This window comes from Hypanus sabinus, chromosome 2 (assembly GCF_030144855.1).
Source record: "Hypanus sabinus isolate sHypSab1 chromosome 2, sHypSab1.hap1, whole genome shotgun sequence".
Classification (NCBI taxonomy): domain Eukaryota; kingdom Metazoa; phylum Chordata; class Chondrichthyes; order Myliobatiformes; family Dasyatidae; genus Hypanus; species Hypanus sabinus.
In genome coordinates, this window is record NC_082707.1 from 66746628 (window position 1) to 66772830 (window position 26203).

At 39.2% G+C, this 26203-nt stretch overlaps 1 protein-coding gene across 3 annotated transcripts in view; it reads right to left on the reverse strand.

Moving 5' to 3' along the window:
* Positions 1-1960: 1960 nt before the first annotated feature.
* LOC132379573 (2-acylglycerol O-acyltransferase 1-like) overlaps positions 1961-26203 on the reverse strand; it is a 28672-nt gene continuing 4429 nt past the window's right edge. For 2 of the 3 annotated variants that reach the window (XM_059947639.1, XM_059947649.1), the window contains 5 exons: positions 21497-21675; positions 17672-17876; positions 15123-15297; positions 8831-9030; positions 1961-4061 (listed from right to left, as the gene is read on the reverse strand). In XM_059947639.1, coding sequence (XP_059803622.1) covers positions 3907-4061; positions 8831-9030; positions 15123-15297; positions 17672-17876; positions 21497-21675 — 914 coding nt within the window. In that variant the 3' untranslated portion in view covers positions 1961-3906. The remainder of the gene's footprint in view (positions 4062-8830; positions 9031-15122; positions 15298-17671; positions 17877-21496; positions 21676-26203) is intronic. The other variant, XM_059947658.1, reaches the window with a different exon arrangement.

Genomic DNA, 26203 nt, shown 5'->3' on the forward strand with positions numbered 1-26203 from the left:
GATGGAGAAGGTTGGGAAGGTGAACAAGATATGGAAAGAGGGCATTTGGATCAGGGAAAGAAAGAGGAGGTGGTAAGAAAGTTCAATGTAAATTTACGTCAGAATATCTATAGGAAGAAGCACTGTCGACGTTTCGGGCCGAGACCATTCGTCAGGACTAACTGAAAGGAGAGATACTAAGATTTGAAAGTAGTGGGGGAAGGGGGAAATGTGAAATGATAGGAGAAGACCGGGGGTGGGGGGATGAAGCTAAGAGCTGGAAAGGTGATGGGCGAAAGTGATACAGAGCTGGAGAAGGGAAAGGATCGTGGGACGGAAGGCCGAGGGAGAAAGAAAAGGGGAGGGGGGAGCACCAGAAGGAGATGGAGAACAGGCAGGGTGATGGGCAGAGAGAGAGAAAAAAAAACAAACAACTAAATGTCAGGGATGGGAGGCTACCCAGCCAGTATATAAGGTGTTGTTCCTCCAACCTGAGTGTGGTTTCATCTTGATAGTAGAGGCGGCCATGGATAGACATATCCCAATGGGAATGGGATGTGGAATTAAAATGTCTGGCCACTGGGAGATCCTGCTTTCTCTGGCGGACCGAGTGTAGGTGTTCAGCGAAACGGTCTCCCAGTCTGCGTCAGGTCTCACCAGTATATAAAAGGCCACACTGGGAGCACCGGACGCAGTATACCACACCAGCCGACTCACAGGTGAAGTGTCGCCTCACCTTGAAGGACTGTCTGGGACCCTGAATGGTGGTGAGGGAGGAAGTGTAAGGACAGGTGTAGCACTTGTTCCGCTTACAAGGATAAGTGCCAGGAGGGAGATCAGTGGGAAGGGATGGGGGGGAACGAGTGGACAAGGGAGTCGCGTAGGGGGCGATCCCTGCGGAAAGCAGAAGGGGGGGAGGGAAAGATGTGCTTGGTAGTGGGATCCCATTGGAGGTGGCGGAAGTTATGGAGAATTATACGTTGGACCTGGAGGCTGGTGGGGTAGTAGGTGAGGACAAGGGGATGGGGTGAGGGCAGACGTGTGGGAAATGGGATCTCCAACGTACAATTCTCCGTAACTTCCACCATGTCAGTTAGTCCTGATGAAACTACTTGGCCCGAAACATCAACAGCGCTTCTCCCTATAGATGCTGCCTGGCCTGCTGTGTTCCACCAGCATTTTGTGTGTGTTGTTTGAATTTCCAGCATCTGCAGATTTCCTCGTGTTATGTCACAATATACTAACCTGAGATTCATTTTTGTGCAGACATTCATAGTAGAATAAAGTACAATAGAATCAATGAGAAACTGCACACAAAGACTGACAACCAACCATTTCCTAGGCTCCATGTTATCAAAACCATCCCTTTTATCCTCTCCTCCTCCCAGTTTCTCTGCAAATTAACTTATTTTCTCTTCTGTTCTGATGTAAGGTTATACAGTGGATGTCAGTAAATTGGGCCAACGATTAATCGGGGCATCTGCTTATTTGGGACAACTCTTAAGAACAGAAACAAATGGGGAAAATACCCAGGATTCTGCTTATTTAGGACATTATACCACTTAACTGGGGTAGGAGACTGTAACCGAACATTTTCTAACTAGTGCCAGTCATGTGCGCTGGTGTGGTTATTAGACAATACACTGTGCTTAGATCAAACAGTTTTTAAATAGTGTCATTTGTGTGCTTCTGTTCAAAATGCAGTGATTTTTGTCACTGATAGTTGTCAAGCAATAAAGAGTAATACAACTCAAACAACACACACAAAATGCTGGAGGAACTCAGCAGGCCAGGCAGCATCCATGGAAGAAGAGAACTGGCCCCAATATAGTCTTTGGCCACCTGAGGAAAAGTGTATACAGAAGATCAAGACCTCAAATTTGGCATAAAGGTCATGATGGGTCAAAGTGCAGTGAACACTGCCATCTTGTACACTTCTGAGATAAGGACTACCTACAACAGGCACCTCAAAGTGCTCAAAACTGTTTAATTCATTGCAGGTTAAATGAACCAACATTCCCATCTTAAAGCTTCTAATTACATTTAGTCAGTTCCAAAGGACAGGCTACATCACTAGACTCAAATGTTCTTTACCAGGAGCAAGCACTCTGTTTGAAGGTAAAAACACAAGTGCTGGAAATATTTTGTTCTGTGGAGAAAGAAACAGTCAATTCACCTTCCAGTATATGAGTATTTCCAGTCTAATGTTCTTCATTACAGGCATTGGCAAATGCTCGACTTTCTCTTTATTCCAAGCTGGGTCACAGAGGTTACCAGATGGACTGTACAAATGATTCTCAGGATTCTCTGTATAGGTCTCCTGCAACACTCAAAATGGTGAAAAAGGATTTTGGATTGTACTGAGATCCCCAAGTTCATTTGTCAGGAGCAGAGAGACATCCAGTGCAAACAACAGAAGAACTCCACCACCTTCCAATCTATACACATATCCACCTTCTTGCATTGTCAGCAGGTCGCACCATACAGGGTTTTTCTGCACCGCATCACAACAGTACTTTTACATCATTTCCTTTACAGTATTTGGCTAAAACAAAAGCATCTTCCACTTAATTCAGCACCTTTAATTTGCTAGTAATGGCCATGACATTTTAGCATTCTACAATTTAGGAATTACTAAAAAGAATCAGTTTCCTCTCTCAGTAAGGAGATTCACAAACCACATCAAAATCATACAAAATGAAAAGGAAAATGTACATAAGAAATATGACAAATTTCACAACAAATGCTTGTGATAATACAATTTGATCCTGGAAGTAAATTTCTGTAACTTTTGAATACACAATTATTAACAAGTAAATACTTGAATTAATCATTTTTAGTACAAAATATGCTGCAGAACAAAGTAATACAACCCAAAAGGGAGTAATTAAATGATTTACTGAGTTTATTTAATACAAATGAATAGTAGGAAGCTTAAATAATAAACTTAATTTGCTCATGGGTCTACACAGAATGAGTAGATTACAAAAAGATGATCAAGTCCTCTGAAAAATCAGATTTGTCACACAAGCTCAACAGTAATTTATTTTAATATATTTTTGTCAAATTTAAAATTTTTAGGTATAATTGAAAATGTTTAGAAAGCTATCATTTACTTTCTTTCACAGATTATTTCAAAATAGTTACTCTTACTTAAGTGTGACAAATGATTAAAGATGAGCTATTAATACTAATATAATCTGTTAAAATTACTGAACCTTTGGATTTTAATTTTTTGAGTCAAGAAAATAACAGTGAGAGACTACAATACAGAGATAATCCTTTCTAAGGTCCATTAATATGGTATTACAAGTTACGATTGCTTGGTAAAAAGAATTTTGCAATAATTAAACCTTTTGAGATTAATGTCAAACAATATCTTAGTACATATTTTCTATTCATACCTCCCTTTAAGGAACAACACACACAAAATGCTGGTGTGTGTTGTTGTTTGAATTTCCAGCATCTGCAGATTTCCTCATATTTGCTCCCTTTAAGGAGTTACTTTTATAATGATTGTATAAAAGATTGTATTTTGCAGTTGGTAGGTATTCAGATTTTTGCATAATATTAAGCATTTTTTATCCCAATTTCAGTTGATGGCATTGTGGAAACACTAACCTAATTTTACGTTGCAAAATTGTAAACCTTATAAAGAAATATCTCTTTAGCTAACATTTGTAAAGTGCTGTATATCTAATACAATACACAGAAATTACACCAGTAGGACAACATTAGTACTTAGTGGTTAACGTAGAATTGTTTGTAAACCATTGACAATTACTGCAAATAAGAGCGTAAAAGATCTCCAAAATGATTCAATTAACTGGGATCTCTCTATAACTATGTACTGAACAGCTCAAAACAAAATTATTCATTACACTGGGACTAAATGTGCTTTTTAACTCAAGTGCTCAAATCAGAAATTCAACTGAAAATCAGATGGTCTGTTTCAGGAATTCCATATTGAGCTTTGTGTTCTTCAAATAATTGAATTAATGCCTCAATATATTTACTATGCAGCACTTCAATCTCTTGGTTTGAAGGAGTGTGGTTCTGTTGCACAACAATTGGCTTTCCCACTGTAAAACAAAACCAAAGCTATTAATCATTACTAATATTTCAGATATTGTCACTTGCCTACTTCTTCCTTGGCCAGCAGTTCACAATAATTCTCAAGAATAACATTAAAGGATTTTATCTTTAAAATTTTGTTTTCTTTTTAAAGTTAAATGGAAAGTAAAGACTGAGCAATTCTGCAAGTTTCTGAGTATTTGTGCATTTAAACAAAAACATAGTTGAAGATTTTAAAATTCATAGTGGGTGTGTGTTGGCTAGCTTGTAGGACGGCAAGGTGCCAAGGAACATATAAAATTACAAAAGGGTTAGATAAAATACAGACAGGAAAGCTGTTTTCATAGGTAAGTGGGACTGGAACTTGGGGACATACCCTGAAGATTCACAGACACAAGGAGAAACTGCTTTTTTGAGAGAGAAGCCTATAGAACTCTCTTCCCTGGGAAGTTTCAGGCGCTACATCATTGAGTACATTTAGGACACAGTTAAATAGATTTCCACATAGCAAAGTTATTAAGGGTTAAGGAGAAAAAGCAGGTAGATAGAGCTCAGTCTATAGCCAAATTAACCATGATCTTATTGAATGGCAAAGCAGGTGCAACCAGCCCATTGGCTCATTCCTTCTCTTACTCATTATGTTTCATATCTTTAAAAGATTTCAATTTTTGTTCTTTTTTATGTTTATTCATTTTGCTGGTGCTAAAATGCATCAAAGAATCTTGATTGTGTAATTATGAACTTGGCAGATGAAGAAATTACTATGATGCTAAGGTTTCAAAACGGGAAGGAGGAACAATGAAAAGGAAAATAGGGAAATTAGTATCAAATTGGATTTAAAAAAAATTAAAATAAAGGTTATTTTAATGACAATTTCAATTAGCACTTCGTTGAACATAGAAATGAGGTTGCATTTCATAACACTTATAGCAATTTGCAACTGGAAATGCATCCTCTACTGTCAATGGAAAAATTACAAATCAAAAATAACTATTTCCATTGCATTTGTCAGTTGGAGAAAGAATTTTTTTTCCCCTCGAACCTCACTGCCTTGTGGCTATAGCCACTCTTGTGGAAGGCTTCAGCAATAAAAAGTTAAGTTAAAGTCTGTCCAGAGCCTTATGGGCTCATCAGGCCGCTGCTTGTGCTGGTTTCCGTGGCGTGAAGCGACTGAGAGTACGAGCCTCCTCCACAGATAGGACACCAGGCTATCAGCAATAAACCCTAAGGGAAAAATCTGGAGTTGGAGTCCCTAAGGCAGTCCTAATTGAGTTCCACGCTGACTGGCAACTCCTGCAATGCCGCTGGTACCAAACTGTATCAGTCTCTGCCGTTCTTTTGAGTTCATCAGATGCATGGAGATGGGGAGCTTGCTGCATGGGCAACAGCTTGCTCAGGTTTATGTATCTAGGATGCAACATCCATGGTCGACCCTGACTGACGGAGGCTTCACTCACTCATTATCAGTTGTAACTTGGAACTTGTCATTTTGTCAGCAAACATTAAGTGAAAAATTGAACAGCAGAAACAAACACAACTAAATCAGAACATGCTGGGTACACCCAGAATGTGAAGTGGCATTTGTGAAAAGATAAACAGATTAATGTCCTTCATTGGATGGTGTGTGACCTGCTGATTGCTTCCAGAATCATCTGATTGTATTTCTGATTTCCAACGTCTATAGTTTGTAAAAGTCAGAGTCATACAGTGCAGAAAACTGCCTCTTCAATCCACAGTGATCAAGATGCCCATCCAAGCTAGTTCCAATTGCCCGTGTTTGGCTCATAACCCTCTAAATCTTTCCTATCTATATACCTCTCCAACTGTCTTTTAAACATTGTTATTGAATCTGCATCAATCTCTTACTCTGGGAGCTTATTCCATATAGTTACCACCATCTGAGTTTTTAAAAAAAGTGACCCCCCCCCCACCACCAAGTTCCTTCTAAATTTTCACCTCTCACCTTAAACCTTGATCCTGTTTATGTCCCTTATGATTTTATACTCTCTCAGTCTCCTGTGCTCAAAGAATAAATAAGTCACAGCCTATCCAACCTCTCCCTATAGCTCACTTTCTTAAATGCTGGCAACATCCTTGTACAAACCCCATTTCCAGAAAAGTTGGGATATTTTCCAAAATGCAATAAAAACAAAAACCTGTGATATGTTAATTCATGTGAACCTTTATTTAACTGACAAAAGTACAAAGAAAAGATTTTCAATATTTTTACTGACCAACTTATATTTTATAAATATACACAATTGCTAAAATTTCTAAAATCCTAATATACGCCTCAGAATCAATGGTACCTTCACATACATGCAATTCACCCATGCCATGGGCACTGATGCACCCCCGTACCATCACAGATGCTGGCTTTTGCACCTTTCGCTGATAACAATCAGGATGGTCATTTTCATCTTTGGCACGGAGAACTCGACACCCGTTTTTTCCGAAAACTAGCTGAAATGTGGACTCATCTGACCACAGCACACGTTTCCACAGTCTTTTGGTCCATCTGAGATGAGCTCGGACCCAGAGAACTCGCCGGCGTTTCTGCATAGAGTTGATGTACGGCTTCCTCCTTGCGTAATACAGTTTTGAGTTGCATTTCTGGATGCGGCGACGGACTGTGTTAAGTGACAATGGTTTTCCGAAGTACTCCCAAGCCCAGGTGTCTATAATTGTCACGGTAGCATGACGGTTTCTTAGGCAGTGCCGCCTGAGGGCTCAAAGATCACGTGCATTCAACAGTGGTTTCCTACCTTGCCCTTTACGCACTGAGATGTCTCTGAATTCTCTGAATCTTTTCATAATATTATGTACTGTAAATGTTGAAAGACCTAAATTCTCTGCAATCTTGCATTGAGAAATGTTCCTTTTGAACTGCCTAACAATTCTCTCACGAATTTTGGTACAAAGGGGTGAGCCAGTCTTTGCTTGCAAAGACTGAGCCTTTGATGGACGCTACTTTTATACCCAATCATGATACCTCACCTGCTACCAATTAGCCTGCTTAATGTGGAGTCTTCCAAAGCGGTGTTACTTGAATATTCTGTGCACTTTTCAATCTTATTTTAACTCTGTCCCAACTTTTGTTGAGTGTGTTGCAACCATCAAATTCTAAATTTGTGTATATTTACAAAATACAATTAAGTTGGTCAGTAAAACTATTGAAAATCTTTTCTTTGTACTTTTGTCAGTTAAATAAAGGTTCACGTGAATTAACATATCACAGATTTTTGTTTTTATTGCATTTTGGAAAATATCCCAACTTTTCTGGAAATGGGGTTTGTATATCTTTTCTGCACTTCTTCCTGTTTAACAGCATTTTTCAATGCAGAGTAACTTAAAATGAGAATGATACACTCAAGTGTGGCCTCACCAGCATCTAGTACAACTGCGTCATAACATTGTAGCCTCTGTACTCAGTGCCCTGAAAAATGGAAGCCACCATTCACCTCCCCTTTTACCTGTGAATCCACTTTCAGGGAACTCAAGGTCCCTCTGTTCTACAACACTCTCCAAAGCCCTACTATTCACCATGAACGTCTTACCTTGATTTGACTTTCTAAATGCAACACCTTTCACTTAACTGAATTAAACTCAATTTGCTATTCCTTTACCCTCTTACCCAGCTGATCAAGAGTCCCCTGCAATTTTTGATAATCTTATTCACTATTGACAATCTCACCTTTTTTAGTATCATCTAGAATTTTACTAACCATGCATGTGCATTCTCATCCAATTCATTAATATAGATGAAAAACAACAATGGGCCTAGTACCGAACCCTGAGACACACCACTAGTCACTGGTTTCCACTCTGAGAAACAATCTTGCACCATCACCCACTGCTTCCTACCATCAAGCCAACGGAGCATCCAATTAGCCAGGCCTCCATGAGCTCTCATGTTCCAGAGCAGACTACCACATGGAACCTTATCAAAAGGCTCACTTAACTCCATATACTGTAGTTCATGCCTAATGTCCTGCCATCAGAATATTCTCCAGTGACTTACCTACCACAAGATACTAAGCATAATGGTCTTTAGTTCCTAGGATTTTCTTTGCAGCCCTCATCAAATAGAGGTAATATATTTGTCAGCTTCCGGTGTATTGCCACCTCACCCGTGACTAATGATGATGCATATATCTCAGCTAGGGCTCCCACAATTCCTTTTTTAATTCCCTGGAGTATTCTTGGATATACCTGACCAGGCTCTGCAGATCTGTCTACCTTCACATGTTTTAAGACATACAGTTTCTCCTCTACTATAAGGCAGACTATTCCCAATTCCTCCCCATTAACTTTTGCTTGTTCTGAGATGTTCACATCTTTCTCCTCAGTAAAAACCAAGAAGTATTCATGGAGAACCTTACCTATCTCCCAAGGCACCACACAACCTTGGTCTTGTTGATTTTCAATGTTTTTCCCCAAATGTGTGAAGTAATATGGCTATGTCCAAAAATGAATCAACATTCAAACACAGTTGACTACATTCAATACTGAGAAATATTCACTGAAAATTGTCCAACAATTCTTCAAACATTCACATTCCTCCGATGCATATCTTGTAGAACAAGTAACACAAATCATAATTAAACTAAAAATATGTGAACGGCATATATAAGAGCTAAATGTGAAAATGTGTTACTGGCAACAAAAATGCACACCTGAGTGCACAGGAAATTGTTCTACTACAAAATCCTGCTTTATTAAAATACAACATACATATAACACTAATATTGGCAAGACTTTATGAAATCGTTCATACCTATAGTGTAGATAGGTTTCCGGTATGGTAGTAGCCCAAAGTTATACTGGAAGACACCCCTCGCATGAAACAATGGCAGAGCAAACCCCATGAATTTCTGTAATCGTTCTTGGATTGTTCGAAGAGTTGACCCTTTGGGATTATTTACCTGATTAAAAAGTTCATTTTCCCCAAAGGAAAACACTGGAACCAAATGTGCCCTAAAGAGAGATGACAATTAAGGTGCATGCAAACATTCCTGATTTAGTCATTAAAGCTTCACCTAATACTAGAATATATAAGATCCAACACAACAGAATGCACAAACTTGAGGTGTAAACCTGGTTTCCTTGATAGTATTAAACAGGAAAAATATTTTTAAGTTGTCTATTATTTCTTGGATTCAGACCCTCAGAGCACTGCCTGCAACTTAATTTTGAGATAGGCTGATTTCCTGAACTATGCTGTTTCCAGGGATGAGGGGCTTCATCCATAAAGTTACAATAGAGAAACTGGACTGTTCATCTTGTATCAAAGAAGAATGGTCATGATGTAAAATAGAGAAAAGTTCTGCCCCAGTATTAGGAGGATCAGATTTAAAACAGATTTAAAATTTTGGACTACAGATACTGAGAGAATAGAGAAAACTATTTTATAAACACAAGATATTCTATTTTATTCAGAGTGGTTGGGATCTGGAAATATTGATCATAGAGTCACAGAACAGGGAATTAGCTCTTCAGCCCAACCAGACCATTCCAAACCAGCTTTCCAGCTGAATTTGTCCTATGTGCATACATCTGGCCCATTACCTTTCCGATCCACATACCTGCAAGTTCCTTTTAAATATTGTTAATGTGCCTGCCTCTACCACTTTTTCTGGCAGTTCATTCCACCCTCTGTGTGAAAAATGTTGCTCCTCAGGATCCTATTAACTCTTTTGCTTCTCACCCTAAAATTATCACCTTAGTTCTTGATTCTCCAACCCTGGGTTCAAGACTGTCTGCATTCACCCTATCTACGCCCTACATGATTTTATACACCCCTGTAAGATTACCTCTCATTTTCCAACACTCAGTAAATAAAGTTCCAACCTGCTCAACCTGACTTATTTGAATGGCTGAATCTGTCAATTCTGGATATCACCCTAGGGTAAAGTGGCAGGGCCTGATTCCAGCTATTTTAGAGCTTAGGCAAAATGTTGGCAGGTGAAACAGACTGAAGTACTTGAAAAGTAAACAAGTGGAACAGGGCAGGAAAGGAAAAATGACCTTATTAAAGTTGGTAGGAAGAATCAAATATAGACTATCTTGCAAACTGTGAACACAAAACTCAGTAACCTAGAACTTCTTTGGTGCTTTAAAAAGAAGGCAAAAGGAAGTTATATTTCTTACACAAGATGTCTAATTAATTTTGCAAGTCCGGGTACAGCTTGCACATTCTTTAGGAAATTGAGTAAGAAGCTCACATTTTAAAACATTATCACTACTCATAGTGGCAGTTTTCAAATTGATATTAGGTAAAAGGCATGGTAAACTTTCAGAAACTAATGAACTATAGTGTTTCGGGAGATAGACCACAAGGGCAAGAATTGCTGCATTTATCCATTGTCTTTAACATAGAAAACCTACAGCACAATAAAGGCCCTTCGGCCCCCAACGTTGTGCTGAAGATGTCCCTACCTTAGAAATTACTAGGCTTACCCATAGCCCTCTATTTTTCTAAGCTCCATGTACCTATCCAAAAGTCTCTGAAAAGACCCTGTCATATCCGCCTCCACCACCATTGCTGGCAGCCCATTCCACATACTCACCACTTTCTGCATAAAAAACTTACCCCTGACATCTCCTCTGTACATACTCCCCAGCACCTTAAACCTGTGTCCTCTTGTGGCAACCATTTCAGCCCTGGGAAAAAGCCTCTGACTATCCACACGATCAAAGCCTCTCATCATCTTATACACCTCCAACAGGTCACCTTTCACTCTTCATCGCTCCAAGGAGGAAAAGCAGAGTTCACTCAAACAGTTTTCATAAGGCATGCTCCCCAATCCAGACAACATCCTTGTAAATCTCCTCTGCACCCTTTCTATGGTTTCCACGTCCTTCCTGTAGTGAGGTGACCAGAACTGAACACAGTACTCCTCCAGCAACATTACCTCTCAGCTCCTAAATTCAATTCCACAATTGATGAAGGCCAATACACCATATGCTTTCTTAACTACAGAGTCAACCTGCGCAGCTGCTTTGAGCGTCCTATGGACCCGGACCCCAAGATCTCTCTGATCCTCCACATTGCCAAGAGTCTTACCATTAATACTATATTCTGCCATCATATTTGACCTACCAAAATGAACCACTTCACACTTATCTGGGTTGAACTCGATCTGCCACTTCTCAGCCCAGTTTTGCATCATATCAATGTCCTGCTGTAACCTCTGACAGCCTTCCACACTATCCACAACAACCCCAACCTTTGTGTCATCAGCAAACTTACTAACCCATCCCTCCACTTCTTCATCCAGGTCATTTTTGTCAAAATCACAAAGGTCAAGGGTCCCAGAACAGATCCCTGAGGCACACCACTGGTCACTGACCTCCATGCAGAATATGACCCATCTACAACCACTCTTTGCTTTCTGTGGGCAAGCGAGTTCTGAATCCACAAAGCAATGTCTTCTTGGATCCCATGTCTCCTTACTTTCTCAATAAGCCTTGTATGGGGTACCTTATCAAATGCCTTTCTGAAATCCATATACACTACATCTACTGCTCTTCTTTCATCAATGTGTTTAGTCACATCCTCAAAAAATTCAATCAGGCTTGTAAGGCACGACCTGCCCTTGAGAAAGCCATGCTGACTATTCCTAATCATATTATACCTCTCCAAATGTTCATAAATCCTGCCTCTCAGGATCTTCTCCATCAACTTACCAAACACTGAAATAAGACTCACTGGTCTGTAATTTCCTGGGCTATCTCTACTCCCTTTCTTGAATAAAGGAACATCCGCAACCCTCCAATCCTCCGGAACCTCGCCCATCCCCATTGCTGGTGCAAAGATCATCACCAGAGGCTCAGCAATCACCTCCCTCACCTCCCACAGTAGCCTGGGGTACATCTCATCCGGTCCCGGTGACTTATCCAACTTGATGCTTTCTAAAAGCTCCAGCTTATCCTCTTTCTTCATATCTACATGCTCAAGCTTTTCAGTCTGCTGCATGTCATCACTACCAGCCTCGAGATCCTTTTCTGTAGTGAATACTGAAGTATTCTTTAAGTACCTCTGCTATTTCTTCTGGTTCTATACTCACTTTCCCAATATCACTCGTGTTAGGTCCTGTTCTTTCATGTCTTATTCTCTTGCTCTTCACATACTTGTAGAATGCTTTGGGGTTTTCCTTAATCCTCCCCACCACAAGGCCTTCTCATGGCCCCTTCTGGCTCTCCTAATTTCATTCTTAAGCTCCTTCCTATTAGCCTTATAACCTTCTAGATCTCTAACATTACCTAGCTCTCTGAACCTTTTGTAAGATTTTCTTTTCTTCTTGACTAGTTTTATTACAGCCCTTGTACACCACGGTTCCTGTACCCTACCATAATTTCCCTGTCTCATTGGGACATACCTATGCAGAACTCCACAGAAATACCTGCTGAATATTTGCCAAATTTTTTCTGTACTTTTCCCTGAGAACATCTGTTCTCAATTTAAGCTTCCAATTTCCTGCCCGATATTCTCATAATTCCCCTTACTCCATTAAACGCTTTTCTAACTTGTCTGTTCCCATCTCTCTCCAATGCTATTGTAAAGGAGATAGAATTATGATCACTATCTCCAAAATGTTCTCCCACTGAGAGATCTGACACCTGACCAGGTTAATTTCCCAATACCAAATCAAATACAGCCTCTCCTCTTGTAGGCTTAAATATATATATTGTGTCAAGAAATTTTCCTGAACACACCTAACAAACTCCACCCCATCTAAACCCCTTGCTCTAGGGAGATGCCAATCAATATTTGGGAAATTCAAATTAAAATCTCCCATCATGGCAACTCTGTTATTATTACACCTTTCCAGGATCTGTTTCCCTATCTGCTCCTCGATATTCATGTTACTATTGGGCAGCCTACAAAAAGCACCCAGTAAAGTTATTGACCCCTTCCTGTTCCTAACCTCCACCCACAGAGACTCTGTAAACAATCTCTCCATAATGTACACCTTTTCTGCAGCCGTCACACTATCTCTGATCAACAGTGCCACGCCCCACCTCCTTTGCCTCCCTCCCTGTCCATTCTGAAACACCTAAAACCCGGCACTTGAACGAACCATTCCTGTTCCCTGAGACATCCAAGCCTCTGTAATGGCCACCACATGATATCTCCAAGTACTGATCCACACTCTGAGCTCATCCGCTTTGATCACAGTACTCCTTGCGTTAAAATAGACACATCTCAAACTGTCGGTCTGAGCGTGTCCCTTCTCTATCACCTGCCTACCCTCCCTCACACACTGTCTCCAAGCTTTATCTATTTGTGAGCCAACTGCCTCTTCCCCAGTCTCTTCAGTTTGGTTCCCACCACCCAACAATTCTAACTTAAGCTCTCCCCAGTAGCCTTAGCAAACCTCCCCGCCAGGATATTGGTCCCCCTGGGATTCAAGTGCAACTCGTCCTTTTTGTGCAGGTCACACCTGCCCGAAAAGAGGTCCGAATGATCTAGAAATCTGAATCCCTGCCCCCCATTTCAATCCCTCAGCCACGCATTTACCCTCCACCTCATCCTATTCCTACTCTCACTGTCGTGTGGCACAGGCAGTAATCCCGAGATTGCTACTTTTGCGGTCCTGCTTCTCAACTTCCTTCCTAACTCCCTGTAGTCTGCTTTCATTACTTCTTCCCTTTTCCTACCTATGTCATTGGTACCAATATGTACCATGACCCCTGGCTGTTCTCCCTCCCACTGCAGGATATCGAGGATACGGTTCTGAAACATCCTGGACCCTGGCAGCTGGGAGGCAAACTACCATCCGAGTTTCTTTCCTGCATCCACAGGATCACCTGTCTGACCCCCTAACTATAGAGTCTCCTATCACTACTGCCTTTTTCTTCCTTTCCCTACCCTTCTGAGCCACAGGGCCATACTCTGTGCCAGAGGCACAGCCACTGTTGCTTCCCCCAGGTAGGCCGTGACCCCACAACAGAACTCAAACAGGAGTACTTATTGTTCAGGGGGATAGCCACAGGGGTACTTTCTAGTACCTGATTCTTCCCCTTCCCTCTCCTGACTGTTCCCCACTTGTCTGTCTCCCGTGCCCCCGGTGTGACCACCTGCCTATAACTCCTTTCTATCACCTCCTCATTGTCCCTGACCAGCCAAAGGTCATTGAGCTGCATCTCCAGTTCCCTAATGCGGTCCCTCAGGAGCTGCAGCTCGACACACTGGGTGCAGATATGGCCATCCAGGAGACTGGGAGACTCCAGGACCTCCCACATCTGACACCGAGCACAGAATACTGGCCTCACACACATACTTCCTTTCCATGATTAACACAGGTAAAGTACCTTGTCTCGTTACCGCCTTAGCCCGTTGAGCCAAAGCCCTATCACACTGCTACCTCTCACTCCACTGCCCGCTCCCGACACCAATCCAATAGAAGACATTGGGAATTCAAGGCCTCACACTGGCATTCTATTTTTGGATAAATATCTTTTCTAACACATCAAACCATTGAATTTGAAGTGCAAAATGCTAATACAAAGGAAGAGCAAACAATGGGAAAAACATTGTATTTTCAGCTTCACAGCAAAGAAATTTTATTATGAGTATAGAAATTTTGCTGCAATTGTATCATGTGTATTGTCCACCCCAGATTAGAGTGTGCAGTTCTGGACCTGTGAAAATGTACAGATTTACATTCACATTACAAAAAAGATGCAATTATAAATATGAGATGCTGCAGACACTGGAAATCCTGAGCCACACGCACAAAATGCTGATGGAAATCAGCAGGTCAAGCAGCATCTATGCAAGTGAATAAGCAGTTGACAATCTGAGCTAAGACCCTTCATCAGTACTGGAAAGGAAGGGGGAAGAAGTGAGACTAAGGATGTGCCTCCCCCGTTTATTTATTCATTTGGCCCCTAAATGAAGAATAACTATCAATCCTTTGGAACAATATAACAAAATTCATTACTTTTCAAAAAGATGGGGAAAAATTAAGCTCAAAAAATGTTAACTATCCTCTTATAGATTAATAATACTCCTAAACATTCATTTGCAGGCAATATTTTCCCCACACAGTTAGTTTACATACCCACATTTTATAGCCAATTTAATAAATCCCTTCCTGTTCATGATTCTCAAAGTTAGTGCTCCAGGTCTTGCATCCAGAGATTCCTCAGCACCACCTATTACAATGACAGCCACATTACCACCTTCCTTCCTGTTTAGGATGTGAGAAGCACTGCTCTTCACAGACGAGACCAAACCTAAAATTAGACAGAAGATAGTCTTCATCAGTTAAATAAAATGCACTTCAGAGTCATACAGCACAAAAACGGGCCTGTCAGTCACTTGCTCCATGCTGACTATGATACACTGAGCTTCTGCTTAATTCTATTGTCTTTGCACCCATTTTCCAGCACTTTATAATGGGTAAGGTGGGGGGAGATGTCATGGTTAAATCATGGAGAAATAGGGAGAATTGGGGAGGTAAGCCAGGAGTTGGTGAAATCAAGGGAACGGACAGGAAAACAAATTTCTCAGGAGACTATGGTCATTCACGTTACAGAAATTTGCTTTTACAGAATTCACAAATTGCAAAAGAGAAGTTTGAGATACATAATAGAATCTGCTCGTGAAATCTGTATGGGAACAAAGTAAATAAAACTTGCTTCTGCAAGTCACATCTCTGGATACATGGACGAGTGACACAACTTCATGTTACTGAAATACACAATACAATCCATTTTCTAGGAACGTAACTCCCTGCACCCTCTCCCCCACTGCTATTGACTCACCTATACTTGGAACTAGGAAAAGGGGTGAACTGCCCTTTCCTCCACAGGACAAATAAGCAGTGTTATATATGGATTAACCTTGACACCTCTATTTAACTACCGCATTTTCCAAAGCTTGGAAAACCCCAGTTTTTGGCATGAAGATGAAACTACTTAATTCAGCCACTTGTCTCTAAAGAACCAGTTAGAAATATGCACCCCAATACTCTTAGTCAAATGTGGTCCTTGTAATCCATTACAGTCAGGTTTTGCTGTTATAACTTTTAAAACTCCTTTCCCCTTCTCCTCTGAGCACCTCCCCACAACGATCACCAGTCCTGCTGCTGTAAAATTATTCAAAGAAACTTTGTCACTCGTACTCTTTCTACCCTGCTTCAATGTTACTAATTAGATATGTGAAACAAATATAGCAGCTAATAAGGTGTTCAATGTTGATCACTGACTAAACTTCCACCTAATGGATCTGCAAGAGAGTTTAAGGGCAGGCAAGAATAAACGAGCTTTAATCTACATTTTGAATCAATAACTCCAAGACCTCGGCCTCCAAGCCTCCTTGTGCAATTTTATCCTCGATTTCCTCACTTACAGACCCCAGTCAGTTCAGATTGGCCACAACATCTCTTCCACGATCTCCATCAGCACAGGTGCACCACAAGGCTGTGTGCTTCGCTCCCTGCTCTATTTGCATTATAATTATGACTGGTTGGCTAAAGCACAGCTCCAATGCCATATCTAAGTTTGCTGATGACATCACTATCATAGGACAAATCAAAGGTGATGATGGAATAAGCATATAGGAGAGAGTTTGAAAATCTGGCTGAGTGGTGCCATAACAATAACTTCTCACTCAATGTCAGCAAGACCAGAGCTGATTATTGACTTCTGGAGAAAGAAACCAGAGGTTCGTCGGGAGCATCAGAGGTGGAGAGGGTCAGGAACTTTAAATACCTTGCTGTTATTATTTCAGATGACCTGTCTTTCAGAGCACACAAGTCCAATTACAAAGAAAGCACATCAGCGCCTCTACTTTCTTCAGAGGTCACAGAGATTCAGCATCACATCTAAAACTTTGACAGACTTCTATATATGTGTAGTAGAGAGTATATTGACTGGCTGCATCACAGGCTGGTATGTAAACAACAATGCCCTTGAATGAAAAATCCCATGAAAAGAAGTGGATAGAGCCCACTCTATCATGGGTAAAGCCCTCCCCACCATTGAGCATGTCTACATAGAGCACTGTCATGGGAAAGCAGCATCCATCATCAGGGACACCACCCTGGACAGGCTCTCTTCTCACTGCTGCCACCAGAAAGAAGGTACAGGAGCTTTAAGGTTCAAACCACCAGGTTCAGGAACCTCTCATCCGTTAAGCTCTTGAACCAAAGAAGTTAACTTCAATCAACTTCACTTGCTCCATCATTGAAATGTTCCCACAACCAATGGACTCAATTTCAAAGACTCTTCATCTCATCCTCTGGATATTGCTTATTTATTATTATTATTATTTGTTTCTTTTTGTATTTTCACAGTTCATTATCTTCTACATTCCGGTTGAATACCAAAGCTGGCTCTTTCACTGATTTTATTATGGTTATTATTCTATAGATTTATTGAGATTGCCCACAAGAAAATGAATCACAGGATTGTATATAGTGACTTTGATAATAAATTTTGAACTTTTGAGTTGTCTGAATTATAAATTCATGCTACTTCTAAAATGCTCCTCAAATAATTTATCAATAAAGTAATAATACACTTCCATTTTCATAGATCACTGGCATGTAAAAATCAAGCTAAGAATACTTTGGAATTTTTAAAATTGTATGTGCTTGACCATTACCTCCACACATGATGTATTCCCTGTAAAAAGGAATCTTGAACCAGAAAGGCAGCATACACAGATACGGTGTCAAACCTGGAAACAACTTTTGAAAGTTCGTAGACTCACTGCAAAAGTTTGCAAAAGCTCCAGCTACAAGCACCCCATGAGGATGAAATCCAAACAGATAGTTGTATTTTGGATCCAAAGGAGTTGTTTTTGTAAGCTTATAACAAAGAGAAATCAAAATTAGTGCCATCAGCCAATGCAATTATGATACAGCTTCAACTGTACATTAGTGTCTCAGAATACGAATGTTCACATTAAATAATTCACGAGACAATAGAGGATATAGAAAGTAATATCTTTCACCACAGTTAAATAGAATATATTTTTTGAAACAAACCTAAAAGAAGCAAAGTAGTAAAAGATTCAATGTTTTAATCCTAATTTTGTTAAAAGCATCAATGATCTCGCTGATAAACACACTTGTACTAATTTGACTGTGGTTCAAATCCATTCTCAATTCATCTTTGTCAACTGATGCAGATACAGTGGATCCCAGATAATTGGGCTATCGGTTAATCATGGCAGCCACTTATTTAGGACTGCTCATAAAAAACAAAACTAATAGAGAAAATAGCCAGGATTCCTTTTACAAACACCAGTTAATTAGGACAGGGGACTGTTGCCTAACAGTTTTCAACTGTCACCTGTCATGTGCACTTGTGTGGCCTTGGAACACTATGGAGCGAAAAGTTTTGAAATAGCATCAGTTGTGTGTGTTTATGTTATGTTATCTATTTGGGCCAATGGACGCCAATACAGAAAGTTGTGATTTCTTTTTTGACTTTATGCAGGAAGGCAATTAAGACAGTCAATTATCTACAATAGGTATCAGCGCTGATTTTGTTCATTTATAATTGATCAAAAGCACACGGCAGCGTACACTGGATACATTCCTCTGCCAATATCTATCAGGAATTATACACAGTTTTATAGTGCTGTAGTAATATTGATAGTATTTTAATTATTTCTGTATTTAATTTAAATACATAATTTGTTACTCAGTTAAACAGTAGTTTGTCTTTTTTACACCTTTTAATTAATTATTTCATTGACACTTCAGCTTATTGGGGCAGTTACTTAATTGGACCAAACTGTACTGGTCCTGATGTGTCACAATTAACTGGAATCCACTGTAGTATTGAATGATATCAACCTGACATCATTGCACAGATGAATCAGACAACAATGTGGAAAACTGAAACAAAAACCTATTTATTGAGTGAGTTATATATATCATTATCATAAAAAAGATCAGGAAAGGAGAAACTATTCTTTGTGCCATTGATTGCCTGATAGTGATACTTAGAACTGGACAATCCAGAGGCAATCCTTTGCTGCACATAGTTAGATATAGCAAGACTTTCAGCTACTAAATCATTTTGATCTTATCATATGTCAAGCAGCATATTACAATTTTAATTAGTTCTTTGGATTTGAATACTTCTAGTTAATCCCATTCCTAAATGTATTGACATAATGATCCAATGATGACAGAGAAGAATTAACCATGGTGGAATGGGACCAAGATCAGTCTGGGAAAGAACTGTATTTTAAACCTATAGGGAAGATTAACACACAGATTTTTTTTTAGGACAGTAAAAAAGCTTTTGGGTCCAATTTCTAAACTAAGTCCTTAAGCCCTTCAACTGATGTTTCTTTAAGTAAAGGAAAGTAGTGTGGTGCTTCTTTTGCAGTATGGATATAAATACTACACCCTTCACCCCAGAGCTCATTTGCAATCCTGCAAGAATGCCTAATCAGATCCATCAACGTTAGCTAACTATTTCCTCTGCTGATTCACTGTGTAATCAAAATGGATATTTGGCTGTTCATCAAATATTCGTACTCAGTTTTGCAATGTTAAAGAAGTATTAGAGGGCTTGGTCTCATAGCCACAGCCTGTTTCATTCAGATGGACCTCATCACTTTAGACCACATGTCAATCAGACAGTCATACCGCCACAAAACTCCAACGTTCACTTCAACTCTGGACTGCAGAGGATTGGTATATCCAATTTGGTTTACTCTTATGGGGCATTCTTAGTCTGCAAGTGTCATTTTGCTTACATGTTTTTAATCTGGCACATAGTAATTTCTTTGGGAAATGGCCCTGACCTAACTATCTATCATGGTATTGTCCTTAAACTGATTAATGCTTAAGTTATCATAGATCAAATAAAAATAGAAATTTAGTCGCATAAATACAGTTCTAGTTTCAGGACTCCAACATGCATTCAATTAGATTCTCATCCAAAATAGGGCCATTGTCTCTCTAATGGATGAAGAACATTAACAATACTTCATCATCCGAAGCTTACTGAACATTACCTATCCAAAAAAAGTACTCATTAATCCATAAAACATAATATCTTGGTGGGATATCATAAACTACATATGATACACCACTTAAAGTCCAATTATTTCCACCACAATAGAATTGTGAATGATTGTGCAATTTTCCTCAAGCATTAATTCAATATTCAAATTCAGTAGCAACCTTTCTTGGAAACGCTTTATTAGGTCACAGGTAAAATAAATAGAGGACAGGCACAACAATTCACATTTCTGAAAATTCATTTTCTTTCAGATTAAGAACATTATTTGCCTTTAAAGGAATTGAATGGTATAACAACATTAAAGTTTAAATATTTGTCAAAGATACTTTTCTCCCAGATTATTAGTTTAAAAAAAGTGAACATTTTTTCCACAGCTGCTATCATTCAGCTGTTGATAGCTAACGTAATCGGGACTTAAAATACATGAAATAAATCTTTAACATCAAAGACCTCCAGAATAGTTACCTTATGGAGTATAATTTGAACGATTTGAGATAAATATATTTTCTAATTAAAACAATTAAACATTTTATTATTAGCATTCTTTCCAAAATATGTATCATTCAGAATATAGTATATATAATTGGAGCATTTTGTTATCTACATTCATCATAGGGTACAAAGCTGCTTGGAACAAATCTCCACAAGTATCACTGCATCCAGAGACACAGCAACTGCAGATGTTGGAATATGAAGCAATACAGAAGGAACTGAAGGGACTCAGCAAGTCAGGAAGCATTTGTAGTGCAAAATAGACAATTGACATTTTCAGTCAATACCCTTCATCTGGACTGGCAAAATTAAGACCCTTGACTGTTCATTTCTATCCCTTTTCAGACCTACATGGCTTAGACTTTTTAGAAATTTATAGGATTACTCTTTTTTTTAAACAAGCATTATCATCAAGTTTGGGACAAGACACACTCCAATGACTAAATTTAAGATTTGGTCCTATAACTTATTGACCTCGTCTGCCTGCCATCTATTAGCTGCCCATTCAAAATGAGAGGGAGGGAGTTTGCTGGGATCGTCATCTTGCTGATGTGTGAAAATGTAGGTAGAAATACCATATGTTAAGAGCAGATTAAGTAGGAAAAGGGAGTTTAGGGACTTTTTCTTTACAACTTTAGTCTAAGACCTCAGTTTTCTTTGTTATCTGCTCTTCCTTGTCCGACAAAGGAAAGATATCCCTTTACTTTTGATGACCATTTTATTCTGACAGGTGCTCACCTGCCTTTAGGAGGAATTGCAATATCTGCCTCTGAAATACATAATTTGCATGCATTCTGGAGGTCCCTGTCAGGAATCTCTGTTAACAAGCTGCATCCAGGATGGTGGCCAGTAAGATTTATGCAGGGAAGAGGTTCGTTGTCAACTCCCTTCTGCATATTTCCAATGAAAAGTACTTCCACAGTTATCAACTCCAAAGGATACAACTCACATGAATAGGAAAGTAGTCACAGAAGTAATTCCAGATGGTCCAATTTCTGACCCATTGTGATCTTCTACCACCCTGATTCGGTGTTTCCCAGTCAAGATACAACCAAACAATGTAAACTGCAGCTATGTACCAGTAACCAGCAAAGATGAGAAGTACAAAGACTGCAAGGCAACACTGACCTGTGAAGAGAAGAAATTATAGCCAAATGTGATTAATTCCTATGTTCCTCAGCCTTACCATGATCAACAAAATTCAAGTTTTTAGATTCGATGGTCAGAGTTCAAAACTGAAAAATATAGCTGTTAAATATTTTGTTATAAAAAAAACCTTATTCATGAATTAAGGATGTCAAGTAACTGAGATTCCTAAACAAGTTTCTTACAGCCAGTAAAGTAATTCTGAAGTGAGATCATTGTGGCAATACACTGTAAGAAACACAGATTAACTGAGGTCTATTTATCAGCTAGAAAAGTGGGTAAATGCTTTTCTACAAGACACTTCCCTGCAAGATGGGAAATAGGGCCATGGGGTATTGTTCCATCCAGGGGAAAGAAATTCTCCTGAGGACACTGTTTCTTACTGCTGTAAAAAAGTGTCAACCTCAATAGTGTGATGATCAATAGACTTTAGTTTTCCAAGCACAGTTATGAATACATATCTATTCTGAAATATTTATATCAAGATATAACATAATTAAAAATAAAAAATGTTTTCAATACAAGTCTGGTCAACTAATATAGATAATTACTACAAATAAATAAGTTGCTTGGATTGAATGGCTTGAGGTATAGAGAATGTAGGATAACTTGGGACTGCCTTCACTGGAATGTAGGAGATTAAGGGAGGACCTTGGAACTGTGTAAAATCATGAGAGGGAATAGATAAGCTAAAATATCAGTTTTTTTCTTGGATCGGACAACCTCCAACTACAAGGCACAGAAGGAGAAAAATACAAAAAACACCTGTAGGGCAAATTTTGTACAGAGAGGGTGGTGGGTATACTGAACAAGCTACCAGAGGAAGAGGCAGGTGTACAGGTCATGGTTTTGAGGGACATGGCCCCCTGTGCATTAGCACAGGTAGGCACCTTGATTGGCATGAACGAGCTGAGTGAAGGGCTCATGCTGTATGCTGTAGAATAACCTGGGACTACTTTCACATGGATAACTCATGCTGTATATCTCAGTATAAATGGGAGCCCATTTATTTTAGACGAATCTAACAATTCTGTCAAATGAGTTAAGTTTAAATAAAAGCCTCAAACTTTCAAGGTGGAAATGGCTATTTCTTATTAATTTGCTCTTTAAATACCAGTGGATTTGAAGGGTAGATGTGTTATTGTACCAAGAATTGCTACATGTATCATATCATCAAGGTGAACCAGTGATCCTTTAACACCGTATGATTTGGTTATTACATTGAGTGAGCCTCAGATTAGTTTTTCATTTGGGATGGTTTAAGGAAAGTTATTCTCAAAGAGTACAAGAACAATATTATGCTATGCATACAGCAGTATTACATTGTGTGATAAGTAGCAAACTCACTTCCAGTTTGTTTTACGAGAATGTTGTTTTATCCGATTTAAATTCTAGAAGTGCATGTGCCAGAGTAAATATCCAGAGAAATTACTGCTGCTCCATTTTGCCACAAGTAGTAGTGCCAGAAAAATATTATTGAAAATCAAGATAAAGTAAGAAGGCCAAATAAGCGCTTGAATTTTGATGGAATTTCACTGGAATTGCTGACTGGGAATTATGACCGAGCAAACTTAAAATACAGAAAATAATCTTTCAATGGTTTGAACAATGCAGATCATTTCCCATTTATGGTTAGTCTAATACATTGACTCTACATTGTAACACAGTTAAATGATAAAATATGAGGGAAATTTGGTGGTTTTTCACTTATTGGTTGACTGAAAATAGATGAGCAATATCTCACATCTCTGTCACTGGCTGACAGTAACAGCATTAAAATGAAAACCCAAGTCTCATTCAACAAGTAAAACATAAGTTCAGGAAGGTATTAATAAAAGACTGGCAGATGACACAGTGAGCAAAATAATGGATATAATAAATAAATTTAAAATATTAAAGAACAAACATAGATACAATGTGTGATTAACATTGAGAAAGGGAATCTTATGCTAGCTGAAGAAATTAGTTTTATAAAATAAGCATTCATGCTTTTTATCAAAAATATTTCTTGTAGGAAATGAATTGCATAGAACTAATTAAGCCACTGTTCACTCACATGCAGGGTTATTCATAGTTTAACCAGGTGTTGGTCTTACTTTTTTCTAAATTGGGATCTTTCAGGTTTCTTGCTTTGTGGTTGGCTGTAAGCAGACAAGTCTAAAGGCTGGATAATTTATGCATTCTTTGATAATAAATGTACTTTGAATTTTGAATTTGGTATTCTGGCTGTTCTCTGAACACTTTTTCAATAGAAATGGTACATATATATATAATACACACACACACAAAAGGACTAATCACAGGACACATAAATGACGAACAATGTCGATCACCAACATTTCATTTGGAGTTGCAATGATGATGTTGCCTAGTTGGGTAACGAAACGTCTGCAAACTAACAAGCCAGCTTGGTGAGCTACTCAACAACAACACTTTTTCAAGTTCATAATATTTATGCCTTCCTTCATTTAGCCCGCATTCAGCTTAAAAGCTGGTCATTAATCTTTGTTTTCCATTGCCCATGCTAGCAATTATTGCAAGTGGCCTGCAAGTTGCTGTGAAAGAAGCTATGACTGTTGAATCTGTAAATAAGTTAGACAAGTAGTTTTAAAATCACAAACCCATCTATTGGAAATGGCTCCATCTTCTCTGAACTCAACAGGCTTTAATGTAGTCAACAGCATCATTTGCTTTCAAAACCTCTCTTTTGTTATCCAGTGGCACCATCCACTCTTACTTATCTATTTGCATTCAGACTACTTTCATCAGCAGATCCTCTCCTACCCTTCAACATTATCTGTGATTTCATGCATAACTAACCTTGGTTCCTCCCAATTCCTGATCCACATCCTTATCCCAAGTGACAGAAATGAAGAAATAACATCTGGCTGTTTATGTACAATGATGTCACCTCTTGCTACCCTGCATTGCTCAGACTATTTTTCTCATTGTACATACTGTGCGAGCAGTAATTCCCTCCAGCTAAACACAGAGAAAACTAAAGACTTCTGAACCCAATTCAATATTCAATCTTCCTTTAGCCAGCTTCTCAGTTAAAACAGCCTCTTCATAGATCAAAAGTCCTCTTCAACCATAAATTGAGCTTCTGATACAAGTTATATTTTTGCACCATCTGGACAGCTTACTTCCATTCCAGAATATTAACTGCCTCCTTATATGTTTCAGCTCATGTGTTACAAGCTTGTCAATGTTTCTCTTATCTTCAGTGAAAAAAAACCTGCTCTAAAGATTCCTGGTAAACTTACAAGTACCAGCCTTGGCATAGCTGATAGCATGCATGTCTCCAAGTCATAAGATTGTGAGTCATAAGGCTGTGGTTTTGTGTTTCATTTCAAAGAATTAGACACAAGCCTGAGCTGACACTAATTTTGTACTTTGGGAGAGGGTTGCATGGTTGAAGATGCCATCTTTCAAATTAGTCAATAAACTCCTGCTATCTGATATTTATTAAAAAATCTTGTAACACTCTTCAAAATAAAGTGAGGCATTACCCTGGCCTCCTGGACTATATTCACTTCTCAATTATAGTGCCAAGGGAATGAACTCTTCATTGCCACATTACTGTTTGTGAAAGTGTTCTGCATGAGAATTACAACACAATGGCAACAGCACATCATAAACCTCAATCAGGTTTATCACCACTGATATATGTGCAGAAATATGTTGTTTTCTGGCAGTACAGTGTAAGGCACAAAATAGTCAGTATAAGTTACAAAAATAGATTAATAGTGCAAAAGTGGCATAGAGAGATGGTGTTTATGGATATTTAGACATGTTAAATTCAAAGGGGAAGAACCTGGCCTAAAACATCGAATGTGAGTGATCAGCTCCCGTCCCAAGTGGTTGTCACCTTCCTGAGGCACCATCTTGTGAAGATATCCTTGATGGTGGGAGTATTATGCCAGTAGTGGCACTGGCTGAGTTTACAACCTCTGCCGCCTCTTGTGATCCGGCACAACAGAGCATCCATATTGAAGAAAAATTCCTTAAACTCCTAATGAAGTAAAGGTGGAGGCATGTCTTCTTCATGATAGCATCAATGTACCGGGCCAGGATAGATCCTCTGAGATGTTGATGCCCAGGAACTTGAAGCTACTTACCCTTTCCAACACTTAACTCTCAAATAAGACTGATGTGTGTTCACCCAACTACACCTTTCAGAAGTCCACGATCAGTTCCTTGGTCTTGCCGACTTTGAGTGCAAGATTATTGTTGTGACACCACTCAACCAGCAGACCTATGTCACTCCTGTATGACCTCTCGTTACCATGAGATTTTGGCACAGCAATGTCATCAGCAGATTTATAGATAGCACTTGAGCTATGGTTAACCACATAGCCATGAGTGTAGAGAGAGAAGAGCAGCAGGCTAAGTATGCATTCCTGAGGTGCACCTGCCTTGACTATCAGTGAGCAACAGATGTTATTGCCAATCTGCAATGACTGTAGTCACCCAGTGCATATCTAGTGACTGAGTGGCAAGGGAGTTT